The following is a 27,367-nucleotide window of genomic DNA, read 5'->3' as shown; positions in this document are numbered from 1 at the left end:
TTCTTTCCCTAGGTACCTGCCTGTCTTGTTCCCTCACTTCCTACAAATCACCTTCTCAGTGAATTCTTCCGACTCTACTCTGTTAACAGTAACAGTATCACTCTTCCTTCCCAGTGGCACTTCTTATGATCACCTGTCATACTGCTGTCTTTTCCTTGTTTATTTACCTCTTTTTCCTTTACTAGAATATAAGTTCTAAGGTGAGAAAATGATTTTAGCCTGTTTTCTTTTCTCTTCCCACTGTTGTATCCTAGGCTCCTTAAATATTCCTGGCACGTAACCAGTGACTGATAAATATTTGGGTTCTTACTGCAGAGTATCAAGACTACTTTCCTGTGGCTCATAAACCTTTAGAGAAGGCAGTGCTCTCAGTGATGATAGCCTTATAGGCTAAGAATATAACCATCTAGACAGGCTGCTTTAAGTGACACACTGGTTTGGTTTTATTTTGTTTAGATACTGACATTAGGAATATCTGATAAAATTCTTTTATTAAGTCCTATTTTCCAGAATGACTGGTGGTTCCACTGCTAAAAAAGAAAGAAATTTAAAAAGCTAAATAAGAGCTGCATTTATGTGTACATATTCTATACAGATGTCCATGTTCACACATATTAGAAGTTCAGTGCCTTATTAATTACAACTGTATAACTACATCCCATAAACAAGGTAGTTTGGGGCTATGACAGTATTTTAGAAGAATTTAAAGGTCTTTAATACTTCGGTGTTTTTGGCTTAAGAGGACAGTGTGTTCCCCCAAGGGGGTGGGGAATTGAGTTCCTGAATTACTAAGGAGGAAGCAGTTTCGTTTCTTATAACAGTGGTTCTCAAAGTGTGGTCCCCACAGACCGCTGACGGGCTCCTCGGGGTCTCTGGGTGGTCTCCCAGCTGATTTCCTCTAAGGTTTATAATATGACAGTGTCTGTAGTCTGTTTTATGGCCTGGATTAATAATTTACTTACTGACATTTCTAAAGTATTTTCTCAGATGCCATTCTTCCCATGAGTAACGATGAGGTTTCTTTTCAGTAGCAAGTGAGTATAGATGGGGTTGGTGGTCCACTCATTCTTTTTTCGTCTCATGAAATAATCCACAGGGTGAAATTGAGAATGGCTAACTTAGAGATAGCAAACTGTTTATATGATTATTAAAGCTTTGAGAAGTCCTTCACTGGCAGTTTGAAACACTAAAATAATTTTTTTATAAGTGAAATGCCAGTTTGCATGATTTAAAATGACTCTTCATCTGGCTAGAGGGTGGTGGCTCTATTTTCATACTGGAAGAAATCATGTCTAAGATCATAATTTCAGTTGGCAGCATAGTGTCACCTGGCCTGAAACCCAGCAGGCCTAGATTTATTCCCGATTCCATCACCTAGTAACTATGAGACCTTAATCAAGTTATTTTCCATCTCTGAAATTACTCATAAAATGTTAAAGTATTTATTATGCCACATTGAAATTCCTAGAATAGTGCCTGACACATTCATTCATTCAACAAAAATATTTTGAATGTGTATTCGAATGCTAGATGCTGGATAAGATGTGATTCCTGACCTCAAGGAATTTTGCAGATAAGTGGTACAGATAGAAGAGGAAATCTACCCTTCTGGTTCAGAGCCATCATTTATTCAGCAGTGCTCCAGGCATTCTGAGAACAGGAGGTTAGGAGGGGTTTCCTAAAGGACATGAAGTCTGAGCTGAGTTTTGCAGATTGAGTAGGAGTCAGCTAGACACAATTGGAAAGGTTATTCAGGCCTACTGGAACAAGAGATTCAAAGGCATAGCAGCAGGACTTATGTGGAGAGCTTTTGGCCTGGTAGCAGTGAACAATGGCTGGGGAGAGGGGTAGGCGATGAAGATAGAGATTGGATTTGGACAGGGGCTTCAGAAATCAATAACTAGAGACTACACTGCCACTACTATTTTACTCTTATCATTTCGGATGGCTAGATGAATGAGAGGGAACTGGAGCAGCTCCACTTGAATGAAATCATTTAGCTCACTTTGTTGCAAGTACAAGTAGAGGAAAAAATGTCTTTTCCTTGACTCACATACCTGAAATCGTTAGATTCTCTTCCTAAGTTACATATTTCTGAGTTTCTCATTTTTCAGAAAGGCAATGAGTGAGTGGTTCCTGAAAGTCCTTCCACCTTGGAAGGCTGACTTGTTTGTAACTTCAGTACATTTAGTAGTCAGTTTTCTTCAGTGAGTAAAAGCTGAATTTCCATGACCAGCGTGTCGCAACAGTTACAAATTTGAAATTAGTGAAAGCTAAATTAATGTGATTTTATCAAATAATAGTTACGCAGAGCTATAATCAGGCCATATTTATTTATGAATTTCTGTATGTTTATTTTCAGCTTCTGAGATGTATGTATGGGCTCCCACACTGGGATAGGTTCCCTAAAGGCAGGCTGGGGCTTTATGCTTTACGGTTTTCCACTCTTTTTTATTCGTAACTCTAAATAGCATGTAACATAGTGCTCTGCAAGGAGAATAAAGCAAATGTTCAGAATTTTGTCAGGAAGCCTTTTTTAACTTAACGTATAAGTCTGATTATTGCTCCCTGTGGGAATTTTGCCTAAGGAGGAGCGGGGCTTTTTTAAAAGAACTCACAACATTAAAATATTTATTTCTACTTGTGTGTGTGTGTGCTTATGTGTATGGGTGTTGTTGTTTATCTTATTTTCATGGATGGAGAATAAAAGGCAATTAAATGGGGATTAATTGAGTTAAGGATTTTAAATTCTCTTTGTAGTCAGTCTTGGTTTTTTGTTTGTTTGTTTTTTAGATATGTCTCCCAGAACAGAATGCATTTTACATGATAGTCCAAATAACCAAGGAGATAGAAAAGATCCTTTTTATATATGTAGGCCAGAAACTACACTGTTTTAAATATTTAGAAAAGGAAGATAATGCCATTTTGTAAAGTCCTTTTTAGGACAAAATGTTAAGAAAGGCATACTTCTTTAGTAAAAATAATTACATGTATATAACTTAGTACTAGTAGTTTCTTAAGCACTAAGGTAGTTTTCCCTAATAATACCTTACCTGGTGTGCCCTCCCTGTTCTAGGCAGATAGTAAGCAGTCTTAAACCATGTTCTAGGCATTTTGCATACATTTACCACTATAAGGGGGAATTAGACTAAATGGATTCTTAAGTAAGTTTGACATTTTAAACATCTTTTAATAATGAAATTTAATTCTGTACCATAACGTAATGTATTCTGTACTTACTGTCTAATACAGTTGACACTTCTGGAAGATGTGCTGCATGTTTCCTAATCTTTAGCTTTTTTTACCTTATTGCATAGGTCTCTGGAGTATCTTTGTACTCTTATAGGAGAAGCCCATAATCATCTTATAATAACCTAAGGAGAAGTAATTATTATTATCTCACATTTCAAATGAGGAAAGTGAGGCCCAGAAAGACAAAGTCACTGATTCCTAAGAATATACAAGTACCTTTGTAATGTCCTATTGGCATAAGACAGTTGTACCTGGTTTCAGGACTTGTGACTAGTAGTGAGGAGGAGGTGTTTAGACTTCTTTTTTTATCAATCAATGCAGGAAAAGAATAAGGGCACATTCTCTCTTTTCATTTTGTGTTCCTTGAAATTTCCGTTTCATAAGCAATTTTCTAATCTGGAAAGTTTGCCATTTACAATTTATTAATTTTGAAGGTTTATAAAGAAATGCATCTGAGTTAAACTTTGAACTTATAAACTTGTAAATTAATGAAATATTGCAAATCTGTGAAAACCTTATGTTATTGATTATATTGGTCTTTGTAAACTAAGGAAGTAGGTATCCAGAAATCTGAGTTTAGCTTTACATATCTAACTCCTTGAAGGCAGAGACCATGGCTATTTTTTTCAATATGGTAACCTAGCTCCTAGCACAGTGTGTAGTGTATAGTCGGCACTCAATAAATACTTGTTGAATAAATGAATGAATGAAGACAAATTGAAAGCCAAAGCTTGTTTTAGTCTTGCTTCTATAAGACATGACACAAAATTGCCACCTGTTCTCAGTTGAGATTTCTTGGCTAAAATCAATACTAACTCACTTTTGAAATGGAAGAAATAAATGACACATCAAGATTTTGACATCCAACTTTTTGACCACACATACAAAGGAGGAAAAAATCTCTCAAGAGGGAGGAGACTGGGACTTCCCTGGAGGTCCAGTGGTTAAGTCTTCGCCTTCCAATGCAGGGGGTGCAAGCTCAATCCCTGGTCAGGGAGCTAAGATCCCACATGCCTCGCGGCCAAAAAACCAAAACATAAAACAGAGGCAATATTGTAACAAATTCAGTAAAGACTTAAAAAATAGTCCACATCAAAAAAAATTTTTAATCTTTAAAGAAAAAAAAGAGAAAGAGGGGGGATAATTCATTTAAATGTAACAAACCCAAAGCCATTGGCTCATTGGGGGTTTGTATTCTGGATTCCTTATCACTGGCAATATATTTAATCAATTATGCATCTTAATGTTGTGGTGATTCTCTGTCATTCAGCAGAATTATTGATAATCAGTATCAGGAGAATATAGTAGAAATGCAATATTTAGTGTGTTGCTCAAGAGTACAAATTTCTATTTGAAAAAGTTTTTGTTTCTGTTTTCGGTGCTATAGTCTGTGTAAGAGTAAAAGCATTCAGAGAAGATAGGACTTGGCAAGTATACACTTTTCAAATAAAGTTCAAAAGTTCTGAATGCTATTTTAATAAAACAGTTTATAAGATCATATCAAAACTTCTGAACAGCTAATATAACAAATCATGTGTTTTTCCGACTATTCTGTATCTGCATGTACGTACATGGATTACATATTTAAACTCTTACGTTTGTGTTGGGTTTTGAGTGCTTTTTTAAAAATTTGTTTTACTTTACAGAATAGCATTGTTTTTCTAACACAATAGATTTTTATATTTTCCCCCATGATACTTTAGACCAGGGGCCAGCAAACTATGGCCGGTGGGCCAAATCTGGCCCTTTGCCTATTTTTGTAAATAGAGTTTTACTGGAACACAGCCATGCTCATTCATTTATATATTGTGCATGGCTAGATGTGTGCTAGAGTGGCAGAGTTGAGTAGATGTGACAGAGAGTATGGCCTGCAAAGCTGAAAATATTTACTCTTTGGCCCTTTACACACAGAGCTTGCTGGCCTCTGCTGCAGATCATATGAAGGCTGTGACCACGTCTGATCTGTCCATCACTGCTCATCTGCTTAGTGCCCTGCTAGAGTCTGGCCAACTCCAAAATCCTCTTGCAGGTTAAAAAAGCTGAAAGCCTTTATTCTTATTTCCATAACCATTGTCCTGAACTTGGTACATCTTGTAAATTTTATCCAAGCATGGCAAAGGTAAATCCTACTTGTCTAATAAAATTTTCTTAGCTGTGTTATGTCAGAGTTTTTTTGTTTGTTTGTTTTTTGTTTTTTAAGTAAACTGATGGAAACATTTCAGAGCAAAACCTAAATTCTTTAATACTACAGAAATACACATAAATCAATCCTAACAAGCAGTTTTTTGTTTCTTCCTTCAGTTTTGACATTGCTATTTTATGGTTGATTTTTGTTGAAAGCCTTTCACACCTTAGGAAAGTAGATTTGAAATGTTTAGGCAATGCCTATCCACATAGTAAAACACTTTTCTTCCCAGAGGAAGTATAGTAATTTATTCTTTTAGGGGTGTTGTGACTTAAATGCATCTTTTTCTTCCTGTTTCTTGATCCAATGTAATTAAATAATAGATTTTATTTCATAACTTTTCAGAAGGAATAAAGGGGAAATTATGTTCAGCAGACTTGTTTATTTTTTTCTGTGCCCTTCTAAAGTTTAAATGGGATCCTTTCTCTCTGCACTAAAGGGAAGTAAAATAGCCCTTTCAAATCAGTGTTCTTGGAAAATGAATGTTAATTAAAATACACTTTAAGAACAGAAACGTAATTTTTTTCTGAAATATCTAATGGTTAAATCTAAGTTACATGCTACACTGAAAATAATGCTAAGATTTTTAATAACATTTAAAAATCAGTGCCATAATATATACACAGTGAGGTGTAATTTAACTAGTTGCCAACTTAATCCTTATCAAGTAAGTCTTAGTTTTTATACCAAGAGAAGCAGGTACTTAAACCTTCTAAAGCTCATGCCTTCTCTTCAAATTGTATTTTTTATCTAATATGCTACATTCACTTATTTATGTTATATATGTATATTATAATATACTTAGGTTATGTATGTATAAGTATACAGAAACCTCAACATATATAAGGTTTTCCCCCATTGTTACTTTTTTTTATAAAAATGGGACTATATTATATACACTTTTCTGCATCTTGTTTTTCTTGCTAAAAAAATCTTCATAGCAATTCCTTTCAGTCAACTAGTGAAACTCTATTTCATTGTTTTTTAATGACTGCAGGATGTACCATGACATAGGGACACCATAATTTATTTACCTTTCCTCTGTTGATAAGCATTCTTTTTTCATCATTAGTTTATTTGATTAATCTTAATATATAGTCAGATTCTTTTCCTCATATTCCTGTTAGCAATCGAAGTTGTAACTCCTTTTCATTTTTGCCTGAATACTGACTGGAAGAAATAGCTCGTTTTACTTGAGTCTGCAATCTGATTACTGGTAACTCTGAGCGTCTTTGTATTGGTTGACATTTGGATTTAATCCTCTTTAAATTGCCTGTTCCTATTCTTTGTGCATTTATCTATTGGATTATTTTCTTATAAATTTCTGAAAACTTTTATTACATATGTTACATCTCTTTAATTTACATTGCACATTTTTTTCAAATATTCCATGAAAGTGTTTTAAGTTTTTATATAATCAATTGTGTTTATATTTTCCTTTTTGAACTTCCAGCTTTCAGTAAGGATGTCTTTCTAAAACTTAGATTGTATACATTGTGTCCTAGACCATCTTATCTTGTAAGATTTTTATTGTTTTGTTTCTTGCTGTGTAACAAACTACCTCAAAACATGGTGGGATTAAAATCAGAATTTATTTTATTGTTTCTCATGGTTCAATGACTTGCCTTGACTGGGTGTTCCACTCGTCTTGCTTGTGGTCTCTCACATGGTTGTGCTCTGGTGGCACCTGGAGCTAAGCCATCTGGAGTCTTGGCCAGTATTCGTAGGAAGGCTGGACCTCTCTGCTTCACTGTGTAGACTCACAGCCTCTCCTCTCCATCTGGTCTGGTCTCTTTATATGGTCTGTCAAAAGAGTCTTACATGGTATCACCAAACTCCCAAAAGTTTGAAAGTAGAAGCTTCCGCAGCTACCTGCTTACCTAGGCAGGTAAGTCCTGGAGCATCGCTGCCTCTACACTCTGTCCATTAGTACGAGTTGCAGGCAGCCCAGATTCAGTGCTGGAGAGAAGTACATGAGGGCATGTGGGCATGAGGGACTTCTTTGGAGACCAGCCACCACAATATCTACATTTTCTATGTGAGCTTCTAGCCACGCCTACAAATGTCTTCTGTACTCTTGGATTGTATATATAGTTCCCTAGATAATCTTTCATGATTTTTATCATTTTTGTCTTTTACATTTTAAGTTTTTCTTTTTTTTTTTTTGCGTCACGCGGGCCTCTCAGCGCTGTGGCCTCTCTCGTTGCGGAGCACAGGGTCCGGACCGCAGGCTCAGTGGCCATGGCTCACGGGCCCAGCCGCTCCGCGGCATGTGGGATCTTCCCAGACCGGGGCAGGAACCCGTGTCCCCTGCATCAGCAGGCAGACTCTCAACCACTGCGCCACCAGGGAAGCCCAAGTTTTTCTCTTTTTTTTAAGGTAGTAATTAAAACTGCCCAAGCAGCAAAATTTATTGGTATTGCACTACTAAGAGTAAATTTAACATGATAATGTTTTTACAGAAAGCCAATATTTGAACAATCAACTGTAAAAATGTTTTAAAATACAAAGGAAACCTTCCATCATTCAAACCATATTTAAGGTAAAAGGTTTCTCATTTCTCAACTGGTGTTACTTACATCAGAAGCTTTCAAAAAGAGCATAACTGTTAAGACACAGGACTTTGTTCATTTTCTCAGTGGGGAGTACAGATGGCATTTCTAGTCGACTTTGGAAGTTCAGTAATCCTGCAAACATTTGAACTCCTGGTTCATAAACATGAGTCACTGGAAATCCTTTACTTATGATAGACACACTCAATATAAGTGAAAATCAATGTAAGTAAAATCGTTATCCTTTCATTAACACTGAGGGGAAAAGAGAAAACTATTCAGTCAGAATGTAATAAACCCTGAAACACAAAAAGTAATACCACTCTAAAGGTTATCAATTCATTTAACTATAAGGTGCACCAACAAGGTTGGTTTTGGGGTTCCTTTTCTGCTTTTCCTAAATGTTTGACAATCAAAACAAGCACCAAAAACTTCATTACTACCATAGACAGAATCACTCCAATGGTTTACTTACACAGTCTTTCTCTAAACATTAAAATGCCCTAGAAGATAAGTAATAAAACGCTGCTATAATTAAGGTAAAAATTAAATGTTAAATCATTTTACATGAGACAAAAATGATTACTGAATAAAGTTTACAAACCTATTTAGTTATCACATTTACTCTAAAGTTCAGTTTTCTCAAGTGGAATATCATGTTTAGCAAAACCATTTCATTAATTTTTTTCTGCCAGATTTTGTAGGTCCCAAATTACTTGTTTAACATGACTCAGCATAAATATCTTCACCTTTTTCAGACTAAAACCTACTCCCAAGAAAACTGTTTTAAGACTACGTATCTTCCATGAACATTACCTAGTCTCCACAGCATCAAAGACACTTCAAATCTTGTTTTGGAAATAGACGGGAAATATAAAGAAATCAGTTCTTGTTCCCTTTCCCATCCAAACTAAACTGTATGCCCTTATTTTGATGGTCACTTAAGCTCGTTAATACATGAACCATAATTCCATTTGATTAATCATTTTATTCTGAAATAAGACTTTTAAATTTTCATTAAACAGGTAAAATTAAAAATCTGAGTTGTATGAATCAGTAGTTAGCAAAGACAAATTTTTTATAAAGTATTAAGCTAATAAGCAAACTTGAAAAACAATTAGAAAAAATATGTGTATATATATACACAAATATATGTATATGCAAAATAGTTCATGGTTTCATTTTCCTTCCCTATTTATTACTGAAGAAAAACAGTTTATAATATTTATAAAATGGAAGTCAGGTTAGCTGTCTCCTGTCCTAACTTTGGAATGAAATTAGCAAAAAAGTAAAATTAAAGAATCAGTTCTTTGGGCTCTCACATTTGAAATTAAAAGGTACTTGTACAAGATCCAAACACAAACCTAAAATGACCACTAGAGACAGCAGTGCCCTGAGACAGTAGTGAAATGTACAAAGAAACTCTGCCGATATGTCTTTTGTGCTTTTCTATCAGTGCATGTCGATGTGTTAAGACATGAAGAATACTGCTACCCTTTGGTTCCAAAAGTATTCAATATTAACACATCTAGCTAACCAAACTGCTGAGGAATAGTTACTACCTTTCTCAGTTTCATTCACAGTTGAGAACCTTTGCTTCCATTTCCTGCCATTTTAAGTTTTTAATTCATCTGAAATTTATTTTTATATATCGAAAAAGATAAAATCGTTTTTCTCTTCAGATAGTTAGCTGTTTTTCAAACCATCGATGAAAAATTCTGTTTTCTCACTGAAATAAATTGTCCCTTTCCTTCTGTCTTAAATCCTCATCTATTTCTCGTTCAGTTCTACTTTCACACATAACCTCTTCCTTCCTTTTTATTCCTTCGCCTTTCCTTTTCTCCCTCCACCCATCACCCCTCTTTCACTGCAGCCACTTTGACTCCAAGTGGGGGGTGTTGTCCTCCAAATAAACTGTGTGATCCAGCGATAGAAATTGTAATTACAGATTTTTCAATTCTAAGTTTTTTAGTCATTGTTTACATTGTTTTGACTCTCAGATCACCTGACTTCTTAGCTGAGTTGTGTAGTATACCATATTTGCATTTTCTTACTTGTAATTTTTGTTTTAGTTTCCTTGAAACAATCGTCTTAACTTCTTTTTAGTTTTATATTTATCTACCAGTAATTCCTACCCAGATCTCCTCAAGTGTGTATCTCCTTTCAGTATAAGTAAAAAAGCTGTGTGTCCCATAATTCCATCTTTGTTAAGGAACACCTTTCCCAGCTCCCTCTAGTCTGGAGAGGTTGCTCTTTCGGCTCTTTATACATCTGCCAGCCTGGGTAGATCTACTTTCACATCATGGGCACGTCCTTCATTCTCTGTGGGATCACTTATGTCTTACACTACTTCCTACAAGACAGTAAATCAAGGAAAATTCTTCTTGTTTCTTGGTTTATTCCTGTGTTTTGTTGGAACACATTGTCCGTCAGCTTCCTAAGAAAGAGTCCATGGAAGGTGAATGTTTATGTAGTTTGCATGTGTTAAATTACTTTGTTCTACCTTCACAGATTTTTGGCGGTTTGCCTATGTGTGAAAACTTATAGGTTAGAAATGATTTTATCTCAGGATTTTGAAGGCATTTCTCCATTACTTTCTGGTGTTAAAAGTTGTTGTTGTAATGACATTCTAATTATTTAACCTTTACGTGTAACCTCGTTTTTTCCTTTCTTCTGTAAGCTTTTAGTATCTACTGTTTGTCCTCAGAATTCTGAAATTTCATAACGATACGTCTAGAATGTTTTACATGACATGTACCACTCCCCCTTGGCCACTTCTCTGATTTTAACCCTGACTGTTCTCTCCACAGCCAGACTAGCCTTCTTTCTCTTCCTCCAGCATGATCATGCATGGTCTTGTCTCAGAGCCTCTGTGCTTCCGGTTCCCCCTGCATGGAATGTTCTCCCAGATATCCGTGTGGCTCACCCCCTTATTTCTGCTCAAATGTTACACTAATAATGAGTCCTTCTCTGATCACCCTGATAAAATAACAACCCACAGCCACCCCTCCAGTACACCTTATCCTACTCACTCTTTTTATTTTGGCAAAGGGATTATTATGACGTCTTAATTTATTTATTATTCGTCTGCTGACCACTAAAATATAAGCTCCATGACAGTGTGGACTTTGTCTATTTTGTTCAATGTTGTATTGCTTAGAATCGTGCCTGGTTCTCAGTAGAAATTTGTGAATGAATAAGTGAATGTGACTTGGTGTGCCCTTTTACATCCATCGTGTTGAGCAATTAGTAGATTCAGTTTGGAATCTTACGCTCTTCAGTTCTGGGAAGTTCTCTTGAATTATTTCTTCACCTTTTTCTCTTCGAGACTTCTGTTTCAGGATGGTAGACCTGGATTAATCCTCTAATTTTTCATTTCTTGTCTTAGTTAATTACTTATACTATATACTAGGTTAAGTGTGTTGGAGAAGTAAATATGCAAAGTGAGTTTTCTACTTACGATTATTTTTTAATCTATAGTAATTACTTATATTTATTTACCAACTGGCATTATCACAGAAGTAAATCGTTTGGGGTAGTTTTTCGTTTCTAATTCATAGCTATGACTGTGGCAATACATATGTAAAAAAATTATTTAAACAAATACATGTCGTAAATATTGATGGGGCAGGGAAAACACCAGAATCTATAAGTATATGACACCTGAATCCAATTAGTTGGTGAAAATTCCCCATCCAGCCTCCACCCTTACCTATAAGGGGGCAGAGAGAAGAGCTTCTAGTCAGGTTCTGTGCTAGTAGTTTTCACATTAGCTCCTACATACGTCCTTTGGGAAGAAAATGACTAAGGTACAGTAGGAATGAATATTTTTTGAGAATTTGATATGAGAAATGGTACCAGCCACCTTGCATATATAATTTAATATGGTCCTTACACAATCCTGAAATACAAATGTCATCACATCCATATTAAAAATGGGAAATTGCAGGTAAGACACATTAATGACCGAGCACGAGGTCACACAATCAGGATCAGATCTGAAACGTCAACTGGTAACTTTGAGTTTAAAGTTTTTTACTTTATTGAAGTATAGTTGACATACAATATTATATTATTAGTTTTAGGTGTACAACATAGTAATTTGATATTTTTATAGATTATATGCCATACAAAGTTATTGTAAAGTATTGACTGTATTCCCTGTGCTGTACATTACATTCTTGTAACTTTGAATTTTACATCCAGTGGTTTGTATCACTTAATCCCCTTCACCTATTTTGCCCCTCCCCCCAACACTCTCCCCTCTGGTAACCACTAGTTTGACCTCTGTATTTGTGAGTCTGTTTCTGTTTTGTTATAATTGTCTTAATAGCATGTTAAGACTTCTAAAATAATTGCTATGTGTCTAAGAGTAGATCGGTATGGGCCATATGAAAAATTCTTTTCCTACTCCAAGAAACAAAACACACTTACACAAAAATATTTACAGAAACTTATCAGAGACTTTAAAAACTCCATTAAATCTATATTGAACTGCTAATTCTAAGTCCTGGACAGTGCTACATGTTGACTGGTCGAGTTACTGAATTTTATGTATTTAAATATTATTTTATATAAGGATACTATTAAGTATAGTTTACATGAGGAAAATGGAAAAGTTAGCTGTCTACTAGCTGCGGGATACAGTGGAAACAGAGAGATATTGTCTGACAGGCTTGGTCTAATCCCATCTTAGTCATCTTAATGCTCTGAGCTGCTGATTCCTTATCCATAACAAATCTACAAAATACTAATATCGCTTAACCTGTAAGATTTTTTGTGAAGATTAGAAAAACTAACAATCTTTAAAATATGTAAAAAATGTCAGACATCTTGTAGTGTATTCAATAAATGCTAGTTTATGTTCTTGTTACTCTTAGTATTGGTGCTGTCCTTTCTAAAATTAAGTATTGGAATCTGTAATTACAGTTTCTATCGCTGGATCACATAGTTTATTTGGAGGACAACACCCCCCACCCATTTCTATATTTAAATTGTCTGAACAGAAATATTTTCGGAATGGGATGAAAAACGTTCTGCTTTAGGTGTTTGGGGGAAAAGTTGCCCTAGTAAGGTTATCCTTGATATGATCTGAAGGCTCACGTGACAGTGGATATCTCATGTTTGTCCCTCCAGATCCGCTATTCACCCTTCCTCCTTTTCTGTAATCTGGGAGGCTCATCTCTTGTAATCTGCTTGCCCTCTCACTTCTGGTTCAGTGTGGCCAGTGGGAGACGCCAGCAGGAGACCTGAGAGTGGTATGAATGTAAGGGCAAGGTTGCTTGTGTCCCTGTCAGGTGACGTTTCCAGCTTCTAGGTTCATAGGACAACTGCCTTTCCCTTAACCCTGTAAGCCTAATTTAACAGTGGTTTCCTGTTGTTGTTAGATCCAGGAGGATACCACACTATCCCTTGGAATTTCCCCAAGCCCTCCCCTCATCTTTGTAAGTAGTTTCTGTTTCAGCTCTTCCTCCAGCTACCTGGTTTAACGATGCTTTTTCCTTCCAAGCCCCTGACTGATAAACATCAAATAACTATCAACGATCCCATGTGGGTCATCCCCAAAGATGCCCCAGACACACATACATTAGCTGAGACTCAGCCAGATAAATTCTAAAAATTGAGGTTTTCTCTAAGTCCTGATTAGAGACTAGGAGGCACAATTTGATTTGCCTTTAGGCTGGAAATTAGTCATGGCTGATATCTTAACTGAACTAACTCCAGTGGAGTCAAGATATATTTTTTAGACATTTTAGATAATTTGTAGCAATGTCTTGGGACTCTTCAGATTAATAACCTTAATGTAGTGTGTGGCTTCCTTGTGGAACATTTGCAAAGGTGTTAGCTGATGGTACTCTTCAACACAGTATACAAGTTATGGTACTTATTTCCCAATTCTTTGATTTTCAGCATTAACTTGTTTAACTTATTTTAAATAAAAATTTTGTAATATATGCTATTATTTATTATGCATCTTTACTAAAATATAAGCACAGTCTATAAAATCTGTGAGATTAGGAGCCATGTTTTGAATTTCTTTTCTTGTTGTTTGCTTGCTTGCTTTGCTTCTGACCAGCTCCAAGCCCAGGGGTTGGCCTATACTAGGTGCTCAATAAATATGTATTGAACAAACCAAGGGCCAGTGTTCAATTAAAAGTGATAGATTTTTAACCTCCATGCTTACTTATTTCATTTTCGCCTCACCTACAAGACTACAGTTTGAAAGGCTACCCTTCCGTGGCTTCTCTTTTTGTAATATCACTGCCCTGCAAATCCACAGAAGGAAATAAAAGACTAATATTTGTGGGGCAAATAATTATGTTTTAGGCATTATCTTTTCTGTGTTCATTTTTTCTTCCTCACTTGTTCTTTTTAACATCCCTGTTAAAGGGTGTTAAAAGATAACTTATTTTTCCTGGATTTGTTTGTTTGTTTGTTTGGGTTAGCACAGTCTCAGTTATGTTTAGTTATTGGCCACATTCACACGGAGCTCATACTAGGGTCAGCAGTCCTCAGCCTTCTTCCTCTAGTCCCTGTGCCAATTTCCACGCACCAGTCCTGCTGCTTCTTGTTTTACGTGGCTTTTGCCAAATTGCTTAACTACCGTTTCACTTTTCTCTAACACGTTTTGATGGAGAGTTTGCATTCTGGAAGGGAAGCCTTTATCTCGTAAAAAGATCTTTACAAAATACGGTGATAATAGTAAGCTGACTGAAGTCATACAAGGTCCCCAGGAAGCACAATGGAAAGGGGATGATTAGGTCTGTGCTTGAGTTAGAGGAGATCTCAGAGGCTGTGGCACCTACCTTGCATTTTTTTTTTAACATCTTCATTGGAGTATAATTGCTTTACTGTGGTGTGTTAGTTTCTGCTTTATAACAAAGTGAATCAGCCATACATATACACATATGCCCATATCTCCTCCCTCTTGCGTCTCCCTCCCACCCTCCCTATCCCACCCCCCCTATCCCACCCCTCTAGGTCGTCACGAAGCCCCGACCTCTAGTAGGTCTGTGTCTTTATTCCTGTCTTACCCCAAGGTTCCTAATGACCTTTTTTTTCATAGATTCCATATATATGTGTTAGCATACGGTATTTGTTTTTCCTTCTGACTTACTTCACTCTGTATGACAGACTCTAGGTCCATCCACCTCACTACGAATGACTCAGTTTCGTTTCTTTTTATGGCTGAGTAATATTCCATTGGATATATGTGCCACATCTTCTTTATCCATTCATCTGTTGATGGACACTTAGGTTGCTTCCATGTCCTGGCTATTGTAAATAGAGCTGCAGTGAACATTTTGGTACATGACTCTTTTTGAATTATGGTTTTCTCAGGGTATATGCCCAGTAGTGGGGATTGCTGGGTTGTGTATACCTTGCATTTTTGAAGGACATAGAGTTCCATCTCCTCTATGCTGTCTGCTTTCTTAGGATGTGACTGTATGAATATTGTTGGAAAGTTGTACCCTTTTATGTCTGATGTGAATGAATCTTTTAAGAATATCCTGGTTTGGGTTTTAATAGCAAACCTAAAATTTTCTCCGCCTACCAAATTATCGGTAAATTTTTTTTCTTTTCTTATGTCGACTGCTATTCCACCTTATTCATCCCCACACAGTATCTTATGCTGGCAGAGTGCTTGGTAGCTCCCCAAGTGCCTGCCCCACATCATTTCATCTCATCTTCACAGTGACCTATGAGTGTAACAAGATCTGTACTATATCACCTTCTTGAGCCCATTTTAATGAATAACCTTTTTAATTCTTGAGTGGAATATGGGACTGACCTCTGAGCCTTGGAAACCTGATTCTCATTTAGTTTTACATATACTCCAGCAAATTTGATAAATGCTGTATACAACGTTGATTGGTTTGCCTGTGTAAGCAGTGTTTGGATACAAAATTTGAATAAGGGCTACTTTCTCTGACAGACTAAGGGGGAAGTATATACAAATTACCTCTGCTCATCATATGCTAAAAGCATAGGGCACAGTGGCAATGGATAGAGATCAGTCTCTTCTATGCATTAGTAACTGCATTGCTTTAATCCCACTTTGCAACTGTCTTTGGCTTTCAAATGTATCTGGAACTATTGGATAGGATACTGGCATAGTTAACTATATCACCTGTGCCACACTCATACAGAGAGTTGGATTGGTTGCCATTTCCACTGGTGTAACTAAGAGGATTTTCCTTTGAAAATTGACTCCCATCTGCCTCTCACCAAGTTGTACTATTTCTCCTTGCATTCTTCTTTTTTATTTCTTCTCTCATTGATGCAAGTGCTTAATTATGGAGCCAAAAGTGAAGTACACCTAGGTTTAAATACTAGAATCAGAAAGGGGAAAAGCCAGAAGGCTTTTCATTGTTCACACCTGTCCAGTTCCCACTTGAAGAACTTGAGGATCAGAAAGATCAGCTATTCTGTTCAAAAGTATAGTTTCAAAAATGTGTGCACACTAACACATGCATTGTATTTCATGGTGAGTTGATTCCACAAGAGAATTTATTAGAGAAGCTATTAGTTCTCTATCAAAAGAAGTCCATATAGTTTTCCCCGTTAAATTTAGGTAGAGTTACTTTCTTAAAACTTGTAAGAAAGTGGTTCTAGTGATATATACACATGTGTATATAAGTATGTATATACATACAAATAATATGTGTATATATGTGTGTATATATATATATACACACATACGTATAACTTATCCACACAAATTATTTACATTCTAAATTTGTTTATGGTAAAATCATAAGTGCTAAGTAATAGTCCAATAGTAGCCTAGAAGTTATAAACTTTTTTATGATGACCCTGAAATTTAATTTCTCATTTCTAAATAAATGTAGATAGCCTTTATTCAGGGCTTACTATATGCCGCATGATATGATCTCCCTCAAACATCAAACTGTAGGCATTTTTAAAAATTTTATGAGAGGAAAGAAGTTAAGATGGTTTTGGAAACTTTTTTAAAGTAATGATTTTTTAAAGCTTCTTTATTAAACTACTAAATTGTAGTTTAATAACTAAATTTTAAAGCTTCTTTATTAAACTACTAAATTCACTAAATTGTGAAATCAATTTGTATAGTGCCTTACCTGGAGATAATCTGTTGAGTTAGTTAGATCTTAAAATGGAGGCAATAATCTAAATTCTCTGGAACTCTCTTCAGCATACACAGTACTGACAGAGAAAACCGAACTTTAACTGAGTTTCATAGCAGACCCTTGCCCTCTTTGTGCATGGATGAGGTTCTGAGACCCAGCATGGGTGCAGTTCTAAAATTCTAAAGTTGGCACTTTATCCATATATTTTCTCGACAGAAAGACAAAATTATAAAATTGCTTTTGTCAAAATAAGGGTGATAATAACAGAGATAAAATTAGAAATCAGTTTTCCTCATTCCTCATGATTGTTCTTTAACATTATTCTTTCCATTTGGTAATTTTTCCAGTCATTACATTGGTCTGTGTGTGGTCTGGTGTCATTCAGTGCTTTTAATACCCTGATCTAAACACGAAGATTTAGGACAAGACCTGTGTTTATTCCTAAACATTCTCGGGTGAAATGAAACCAGGTTATCATGTGAAAAATTAGGCAGCGTTCTGAAGAAAAGTAATTAACTGAGTCTTATATTTGTTATTTTTTTGTCCTTTGGAGAAATAAGTAATGGCTACAGTTATTTTGGTAGATTTGAAGTGTGAATAGAAGGGAACATGGAAGGAGGCACAAAGATTCCAAGAAATAAGCAGAGAAAAAAAAGAGACATTATTAATTGTAGATAAAGAAAGTATACATTTTTTGTAGGCTACCAGAAATTAAGCTTCTACAATTTTAAGAAATGCAAATGAAATGTACATATTTGTACATGTAAAACTCTATCGTTTTTCAGTTATTGACTAACAGAAAGAGAGCTGTGTCTAACATTGAACAAATTGAAGATCTGCTACCATCTTTGTACAATTTTAATTGTATTTTAGTTTAAATAGTTAAGTAGCAGTTTAGTTTTAATAGTTAAATAGTAAATAAATTTTAAATAGTATTAACTGTAGTTAGTTAATAGCACAGTATTTATAGTATAGTATAGTACTTAAGGTATAGTATAGTATAATATTTAAATTATAGTCTAGTTTATTATTTTAATTTCAGCCTTAAAAAATTTTCAAAATATCCTTTTGCTTTCAAAACTTGATGTGTTTAGACTTGAAAATTGCTTATGAATAACTTATAGGCAAAATAGTTTAAAAGAAAACTTCCAAATGGTTGTTGTTCTCCCACTTTCACATTTAAATAAGAATAACCAAAGAATTAGTTTCTTCTCAGGGGTGCTGTTCTCATTGGACATTTTTTAAGCATTGCAGGCTTATATTGATTGTGTCTTGGTCATTCTTTAAAATGCATATATAAATAAATATAAATTATTTGAGTCATGAGATACTGATAATTGTAGCCTTATCATATTTTTAAAAACTTGACTAACTGTGTTTGACTTACTATTCTAAAAAGAAGAGTTAAAATGAAATTCTAAAAAGTTAGGCACATCTTTTATCAATTTATATACTTGTTTATGTTTCAAATGTCTAAGACAGTGGAAGACTAGTCACCAAAAAGAATAAGGAGATCATATGATAGGAAAAGACTAAGTCAAATATCTTACATTTATAGTATTCTGAATGTTGACTGTATTTAGTTACAAATCCCTTTCCTTTCAAACATTTGCTGAGTTCTCAATCCTTAAGCTGTGTCTGCATGAAGCAACTGACTTGAATGTTTTGATCCAAACCTTTTTTTTGGCAACCATTTATTTGCCATCAATGAAAATGTTTTGAAAGGCAAATAAGTGTTTTTGTGGGTAGATTTTCTATGCAATGTAAAACTTCATTAAGCCTTACATACCTTCCTGTATTCCGAATAAGAAATTAATCTTGGAGAGAAAGATGAATGGCTTGATGTTAAGCATTTATTAATTAGTACCAGTTTTGTGTACCTGGACATCTCTCACAGGTTTGTTGCGAGGGTTAAATGAGATGATGTATAGAAGGCAGGAGGCATAGGATAGTACATTCAGTAAATGTCAGCACACAAAAAGGAGCAACAGCTTCTGTTTAAACACAGGTGATTCACTGCTTATCTCCAAACCTTCTCAAAACCCTACTAAATGACAGCAAAATAATTTTTAAAAGCATAAATCTATGAAGATCAAGAAAATGGGAGATTAAATAGCAGATGAGACATATCAAATAATTATGGAAGTTTAAAAGTGGGTAGAAATGCTTAAAGGTTTAACAGATTTGAGAAAAGTGAAACCTTGGAACCTAGAAAAAAATCAGCATTCAGGATACCTCTGAAGAAACAGGAGCGCTGGTAGAAAGTAAAGGAGCACTTTTATTCCAGTGCCCTATCACAACCACATAGACAGTCCACTATCTCTTTGCCGTTCTGACAAAACAATGTAGGTTTACTTCTGGAGAGGTTGAATAGAAAGACCTCCGGTATTAGAGATCCCAGGCACAAAAGACCACTGGCATTTGATTAATAGATAATTCTGAAAAAAATCCAGAGAACAGAAGGAAGGAAATTTTCAGAGTAATCCCAGAAAATTTCCCAGACTTGCAGGACAAGAATATATAGGTTACGGTATCTGTGTGTGTACCAGGAAAATATATGAAGAAAGAGCCTCACCAAGGCATAGCACTGTGAAATTTTAAAATTTCAGGTATAAAGAGAACAGTAGTAAAAGTTTCTCATGGTGGGGTGGGGTGGGCAGTGGTGGGGGGAAGTCACCTAAAGGCTTAGGAATCAAAAAAAAAAAAAAAAAGACACCTGTCTTCTCAACAGCAACATTTTAAGCTAGAAGACAATGGAGCAATGTCTTTAAATTTCTGAAGGAAAATGATTTTTAATCTCAAATCCTATATCTAGGTAGATTATAAATTAAATATAAGGGTGGCATAAATGAATTTTCAGACATACAGGATCTTTAAAACTTTCTTTTCCATGCACCCTTTCTCAGGAACCTATCAGAGGTATTTTTCAGCTGCAGCCCACCACTGGAGGGAGGAGATAGATACTGCAGTTTGAATTCATTTTACTTATCTGCCTGTTTAAAAAAATTGATCAATATTCTTCAGAGGAGCATAGCAGAATCCAGAGTCCTTACAATGTATCATTTATAATATCTCAGATAAAATCACAGATTATCCTTAAAATATGAAGTAACAGGGAAGCATGACTCATAGCCAAGAGAAAAGACAAAATGGTGATTGACTCTAAGATGACCCAGGTATTGAAATAGCAGACAGGGATTTTATAAAGCAAATATTATAGCTACGCTCGAAAACAAAAAAGAGAAACCTCCAGGGAATGTGCTCTACCAAAATAAAGGAAGTAAATTAAGAACAAAATGGGATCAAGAAGACAAAAATCCAAAATTTAATTGTTGAAGAGAGTCTGGCAGACTCCTGGATGAGTCTCTGAGGAAAAACAAAAACAATGAAATTGAAAGAAATCCTTACATGTTTCCAATCTTTTAAATAATGTAGATGAAATAGTGTTAGATTCACAATAAATTAAGCAAAAAAAGAAAAGGAAATTCTGAACTACAAAAAACATTTTTTAATCTATAAAAAGAAATTTGATCATGGTGGCCAAGCTGTAGCAGTGTTTATGCAGTCATAATAATGTAAACACTAGATACTAATTTAACAAAAAATTACATTTTAAAAATAATATCAAGAGGGGAGGAAGGAGATGGTAAATATGAGACATCTGTGAACACTAAATCTTCATCTTCTGTAGTAAAAAGTCAATCGATAGTATTTAAAGCTGAAAAATAAAATAGCCTTGTAAGTGTATTTCAAATGTGGAGGTAAATAACAGAAGAACAAGCTAGAAAAGTTGAAAGTATTTTCCTTCGGAAGTAGAATTACAGATTGGAAAGAAGTATGGCTAGGTATTTCTGTCTGTCGTTATAAAACTTAGAGTATTATTTGACTTTTTAATGTTATATACATTTTAACTTAGAGAATAATTTTTTTAAATAAATTTATTTATTTATGGCTGCGTTGGGTCTTCATTGCTGTGCGCGGGTTCTCACTGCGGTGGCTTCTGTTGTTGCGGAGCACGGGCTCTAGGCGCGTGGGCTTCAGTAGCTGTGGCTCGAAGGCTCTAGGGCACAGGCTCAGTAGTTGTGGCGCACGGGCTTAGTTGTTCCACGGCATGTGGGATCTTCCTGGACCAGGGATCGAACCCGTGTCTCCTGAATTGGCAGGCGGATTCTTAACCACTGTGCCACCAGGGAAGCCCTTAACTTAGATAATAATTTTAAAATTAGAATTAAATGTTTATAATGCACATAGCACAGTTCCTGTACTGCCTAAGAACAAATTAGGTACTTAATAAATTATTACTACTAAGATTTTTTATTAATTCTCCTTCTAGTCATTAAAATCATTTCTTGGGCTTCCCTGGTGGCGCAGTGGTTGAGAGTCCTGTGCGTCCGGAGCCTGTGCTCCGCGGCGGGAGAGGCCGCAGCAGTGAGAGGCGCGCGTACCGCAAAAAAACTGTTAAGATAGATGTAAGGGTTTTATTACAGGGAAGTAATTTGAACTCCTATTTACTTCACGCAAAAAAAAAAAAAAAAAAATCATTGCTTATCCATTTCAGATGGAAAAGAATACATAAGCCTACAAATCTAGGGAAGTTATTTGAAGTATCTGAAGTTATGTAGTTACTTAGTGGCCAGAACTGGAGTCCAGATTTCCTATCTTTTAATTCTTTCAGTCACAACATGGAGGCTTCAGAGAGGATCTTTGAGGTTATCCGTGGCTGACAAATATGGTTGCAAGCAGAGCTGTTCTTTCCTAGCCTAACCTCATATCTGGCCCGATAACTAGTGTGTGATAGACAAATGGATAGAAAGGCAAATAAATCTTAGGCCAAGTGATAACCTACCCTAAGATTTTGCCTCTTCATCACATAGCTTTTAACAATTCCTATGTGTACTATGTATTCGTTTACTATTTATTCTCAGAAAGGAAGGATCCAGAGATTTAGCCAGGATCCAAAAGAAAGAGGTGCAATAGAAGTGTGGTTAAAATGAAGCACCTTCAGGATGCTAATGATTGGGAAATCATTGAATTGATTTTGCTGTACTTTTGAAACCTTTTAGAACTTTAGAGAAATCTTTCTGCTGAATTTACATGGGCCCCAGCCAATTGCGGGGATTATTGACTTCATCTAGCTCAATTTATTTATATTATAGATGGGAAAACTGAAAACAGTCACGGGGAAATGGATTGCCAGCATTTACCAAACATTTATAAACAGCCTGTTTGGGGGAATGGTGATCCTGGACCTAGAGATATTATTCAGAAGGAAGTTGGGAGGTGAGAGCATTAGGTAACTAACTGGTTGAGGAAGATAAAGAAGAAACTTGTTCACAAGTACAGTTAAGATACTGTAAACTTAAGCATGTAAGTTCCATGCCTAGGTTAGGTAATAAACACTACTGTATGAAGATAATCATAGATCTTTTATTTTTTTGGAAAATTATTTTGAAGTCTGTATTTTAAAAGAGAAAGTACTGCATCCCATAAAGAATCAAGAATTTCTCATAATTCGAGTATAGTACTATTATTAGGATTCTCCAGAAAAACAGAACCAATAGGATACGTGTGTGTGTGTGTGTGGTGTGTGTGTGTGTACACAGATAGATAGATTTATTATAAGGAACTCACTCGCATGGCTTTGGAGGCTGAGAATCCCAAGTTCTGTAGTTGGCAAGCCAGAGACTCAGGAGAGACAGAATGTAGTTCGAGCCCAAATCTAAAAACCTGAGAACCAAGAGACGGTTTAGTCCAAGTCAAAAGGCTGGAAAGGTCTATGTCCCAGTTCAAGGCAGTCAGGCAGAAGGACCTCCCTCTTATTCAGGCTTTTTGTTCCATTCACCTCTTCAGTTGATTCGTTGAGGCCCACTAACATTAGCAGGGGCTGGTGGTGGGGAGCGGCAAACTGCTTTACTCAGCCTAGGGATTCAAATCTTAATCTCATCCAGAAATACCTTCACAGTCACACTCAGAATTAACATTTGACTAACTGTCTGGGTGCCCTGTAACCCAGTCAAATTGACATATAAAATTAACTGTCACAAGTACGCAAAGGCTTAAGATAGAACTGAAATTATTGGAGCTTAAATGTAGAATAATGACAGAAAAACAAGAAATATAATGAAGAGAATGAAGGTATACGGAAAAAAATCTTTGAGTCAGTCAGTCTTTAAAGACCACACTGAAGTCAATACACTGAATTGTCATAGATCCTGGAACAAGAATTGTGGACATTATATTTGAAAAAGATCATGTTAACACTTAATCTAGGGTACATCACCATCTGGAGACACTGAAATTTAGAAAGCAGTAAGCAAAAGCCCCAGAGGCCTACATTCAGATGAATACTGTGGAAGTAGAGAGCAAATTCAAGACCCTGAGCCAATTAAACCAACAAAATCAACAGAAGTTGGTGAAAATAAAATAGAGAAAAAAAAATTGTTCGATTGTTAGTGTCATCGATAGAAATGAGGAATTGAGAAGAGATTTATTTGTGGGCTCAAAGATGTAAAATTTAAAGTGTACCTTTTATGCTCAACCTGCAAATAAAGTATCATAAGATATTTAAAATGCAAACATGATGAGTGTTAATATGCTAGGGGAAATTTTTTTCTTTGAAACAGTTGTTACAAGTATAATATTTTTAATTTACTTTGGAAAATAGAAATAATATTTATCAGAAACAAATCAGTGCTGTAAAAGAGTTCTGTTGTAGAATAATGCTTTTAGCAAAATATTTTACTAAGTTACAAATAAATCTCTATAAAGTTACTATCATCGTACCTTTATCCATATAGTTAAGAAAATTTGTATACCCATTCAACCAGTAATTGGTCTTAAAGGATTCCTCTGCTATGTCAATTCTTGCATATTTTATAAATGCAATTAAATGTCTACTACTTTCATTGTAATAAAAAAATCATAAAATGTACTATCATTTCATGTCGTTTTAGTTACTGCCAGGAATACTTGACTTGCTGCAGTGAATAATGAAGTACAACTTGCATTTATTTTCAGGGATTAAAAAAATTGAGGGGTTTCTTATAATATATTGAAAGAATCACCTTTTTGTTTTTGAACACTGAAGGTATTAGAAATATTTCTTGATATTGGTTTCCTGGTTCTAGTATTGTTTTCACGCTGAGTGCACCGGTCCTGAGCTCAGCCTCCTGTGGAACTGGACTGCCAAGCTGCTAACTTGCTTTTTTCAGCTTACGTCGTTAAAGAGAAGTTTCTTTAGTCTCTTTGGTAATTGTAGGCAAAAGTTCTAGAAGTTAGCCAGTGGGCAATACACACTTTAGTGTGATCACTGTAATTAGTTAAGAAGCTGGCCCTCCTCACTTTGTAGAGAAGAGGAGGTGAGAGGGTGGAGGAGGTGATTTTGGAGTGTGGGACACGTCGGGGCCAGATGGGCTTGCGGTGCAGTAACACAATGATAACTTTCAGCCCTGAGGACTCACTACGTGGGAGTCCAAGGCATACTGGAGAGTGCCAGCAGTGCCAGTGCTAGTGAGGGTACTAGGTTGGGTGAGGGAAATTAGTACATAAGGTAGATGAAAGCTAAAGATAAAGTTTTCCTGCTAATTATGACAACATAACTGTGACATAAATTCCAGATCTCTGCAATAGTTGTGCACTGGTTTCGAAAAGGTGTTTTAAAATGGCTAACTCTTCTATGTGTCTATTTTCCATTTTCTTCTTTTTTTTCCTACTGAACGTGTTTATACACTGACATTTTGCAGAGTGTTATAAATACAGATTATTTGCATGTGTTGTGGATAAACAGTTGATCTATTGGGAAGACAATTTAGGGAGGTATACTTATCCTGGTCCGTCCTTAACATGAGTAAAATTACTTATATCTGTATAGTATTTTAGCGTTTTCAAATCATCACCACCCTCCATTTAAGAAAATAAAAAGTTACTTGACAGTGCGGCCTCCTGGTTCTCTGTGTGCAGACAAATGGATACTGAGCCCATATTCTTCTCCACACTGATTATGTGTATTTTATTCTGTCATAGAAATGTTTTTGTTTGAAAAAACACATGTACACATATTTCCCTGGCATTCTTCGAGTTTTTAGAAAAATATGTTCACATTTTTCCCACTGAAAACTTAGTTTCTTTCTGGGTAGATACATCATCTTTTGAAAAACCTTTCCCCCAAGATTTCTTTTTAAATGGTTCACAGTTAAATTTAAATTTCTATATTTAGGTAGAATTATGTTTATATACCAACCACCAGTATCCAGGAAATTCAGTGGTAAGGCTGACACATAGGGAGTTTATAGTCTATTTTGTAGTCTGTGTATTTAGACAAGGTTTGAAGCTTACTTAGCAAAATCTCTTGACCATTCAGAATTTCTTTAGTACAAATGCACTATTTGATTTCTTATACTTGCTAAGATAACAGTGTGTCATTTTTTAAAGATTAGTTCTTAGGAATATGTGTTAGATTTATTCCTTTCAAAGAAAGATGCATTCAAGAACAGCTTTTATATGTAAATATTTTTATAATATTGGATAGAGTTGGTTTGGTGCAATCACCATGGTTTGATCAAATTTGGAAGAAGTTACAGGCACATTTTTATAGTGTTTTCTCCGGCATCTTTATTTTTTTCAGCTGGATGTATTTTATGTTCCTTCTAACTAATCAAAATAAGAAACTGATTTTGCCTGTGCCAAAAAATAGAACTATCATTTTTCACATTCTTTTATTTTCCAGGTCATTTTCAAGTAAGATTGTGTTTCTAGGACTTCTGAATCCCAGAAAACTCTCAACTTTGTAGATATAAGTGCCCAGATGAACATTTCAGGGGGAATCTAACTTTTCATGCAGTATGTTTTGTGTTGTGCATTCCAGATACAGTTAACTTTTTGTGTGTATGTGATTAGTGTGGAAAGAAATTAATGCAGTCCAGTATTATGATTTATGGACTGAATCCTTTGCCCACTGAAGACTTGCCAAAACTAAAACTATTTTTTTTCCTTTGGATATTAGAAACAGCTACTGTTTTTGTTGATCTTTTAAAGTTCTGAATGGGCCTATTTCAAATCATACCAGCATGGGAGCTCAGATTAATAATATACTTATTCAACTGGTGATACTGAGTGAAACCATTGCTCACATGGATATGAGGATAAGATTTCATAAAATTATTTTCAGGTGCATTAATGCATTTCTGGAAGCTGCATATGATTTTTCTTTTGCATGAAAGAAGTCAAGGATTTCTCTTTATTGTATCAGTTACAGGTAGGCGTATAAGTTAATTTAATTGCATTTTTTTATACCTTAAAACATAAGACATTTTGCTTTCAAAAGCAGTACTGTGATTGCTGGATTATTCCCAAAGGTTTTGAACTCTTAGAATGTTTATCTCTCTTGAGACATCATGACTGTAGTATATTTAATTTAGATTATTGAGAAAAATTTCCTTTGTTGTTAGTTACAGCAAGCTGCTGAAGTTTCTCAGCTTCGGGGAGCAAGGGTAATCTCTGCTGAAGATCTTCTGTTTTTGATACGCAAAGATAAGGTAATATAAAATAATTTCATCATATTGAAATGCCAAGCTTGGTGATTAATTACACTTATGTAAGGAAGCTACCCTTGTTTTATAGCTTTCACATTGGAATCATAACTGTTGAACTAATATTTGAGTCCTCATAGTTTGCATAACAAAATGGTTTACTGCAAAAGAATTTATATTTTATTTTTACATGGACAAGGGCACTTACGTAAAAGTATGCTGACAACTAATTCTCACTTATCCTTAAATATATATTTAGACATTTTCATTGCTACATACTGTTCACTAGATATTGACCAGGTGCTTTGTTTTGGTAACTGGGATATAACTAAGTGGCATATTTATTTTTTTCTAATTTTACACAGGCTTTCATAGAATAGTTTTTTCACTTGAAATACAAAGTTTTTTCTGTGACACTGGTTAAAAGGAAAAAAGCAAATCAATCAAGATGAATATTGTATAAGATAAATATACACCATAATATCTAGGTTTTTTAATAGTTAAAGATCTATAATTTCTTACTCTTTGAACTCTGGCATTAAAATATTTATGCTGGTATTTACATGTATAATTTTGTCATAACTATCTTCCAAGAGTAGCTAGTTTGAAAATATTTTGTGACATTTTGCATGTTTTTAATAAAATTTTCATCTGAAAGTTACATGTGGAAAAACTAACTGAATAACCACAGCGTGTTATGGTAGACTCTAACCCAAGTGAGCACGCAGTGCTTAGTTCCTA

At 35.3% G+C, this 27,367-nt stretch overlaps 1 protein-coding gene across 2 annotated transcripts in view; it reads left to right on the top strand.

Moving 5' to 3' along the window:
- SUPT3H (SPT3 homolog, SAGA and STAGA complex component) overlaps nt 1-27,367 on the top strand; it is a 439,195-nt gene that overhangs the window by 264,691 nt on the left and 147,137 nt on the right. For both annotated transcript variants that reach the window (XM_007458306.1, XM_007458307.1), the window contains exon 4: nt 26,546-26,632. In XM_007458306.1, coding sequence (XP_007458368.1) covers nt 26,546-26,632 — 87 coding nt within the window. The remainder of the gene's footprint in view (nt 1-26,545; nt 26,633-27,367) is intronic.

This window comes from Lipotes vexillifer, unplaced genomic scaffold (assembly GCF_000442215.2).
Source record: "Lipotes vexillifer unplaced genomic scaffold, Lipotes_vexillifer_v1.1 scaffold4, whole genome shotgun sequence".
Lineage (NCBI taxonomy): Eukaryota > Metazoa > Chordata > Mammalia > Artiodactyla > Lipotidae > Lipotes > Lipotes vexillifer.
The sequence above is the reverse complement of the archived record's forward strand: the minus strand, read 5'-3'. Positions and strand labels throughout refer to the sequence as shown.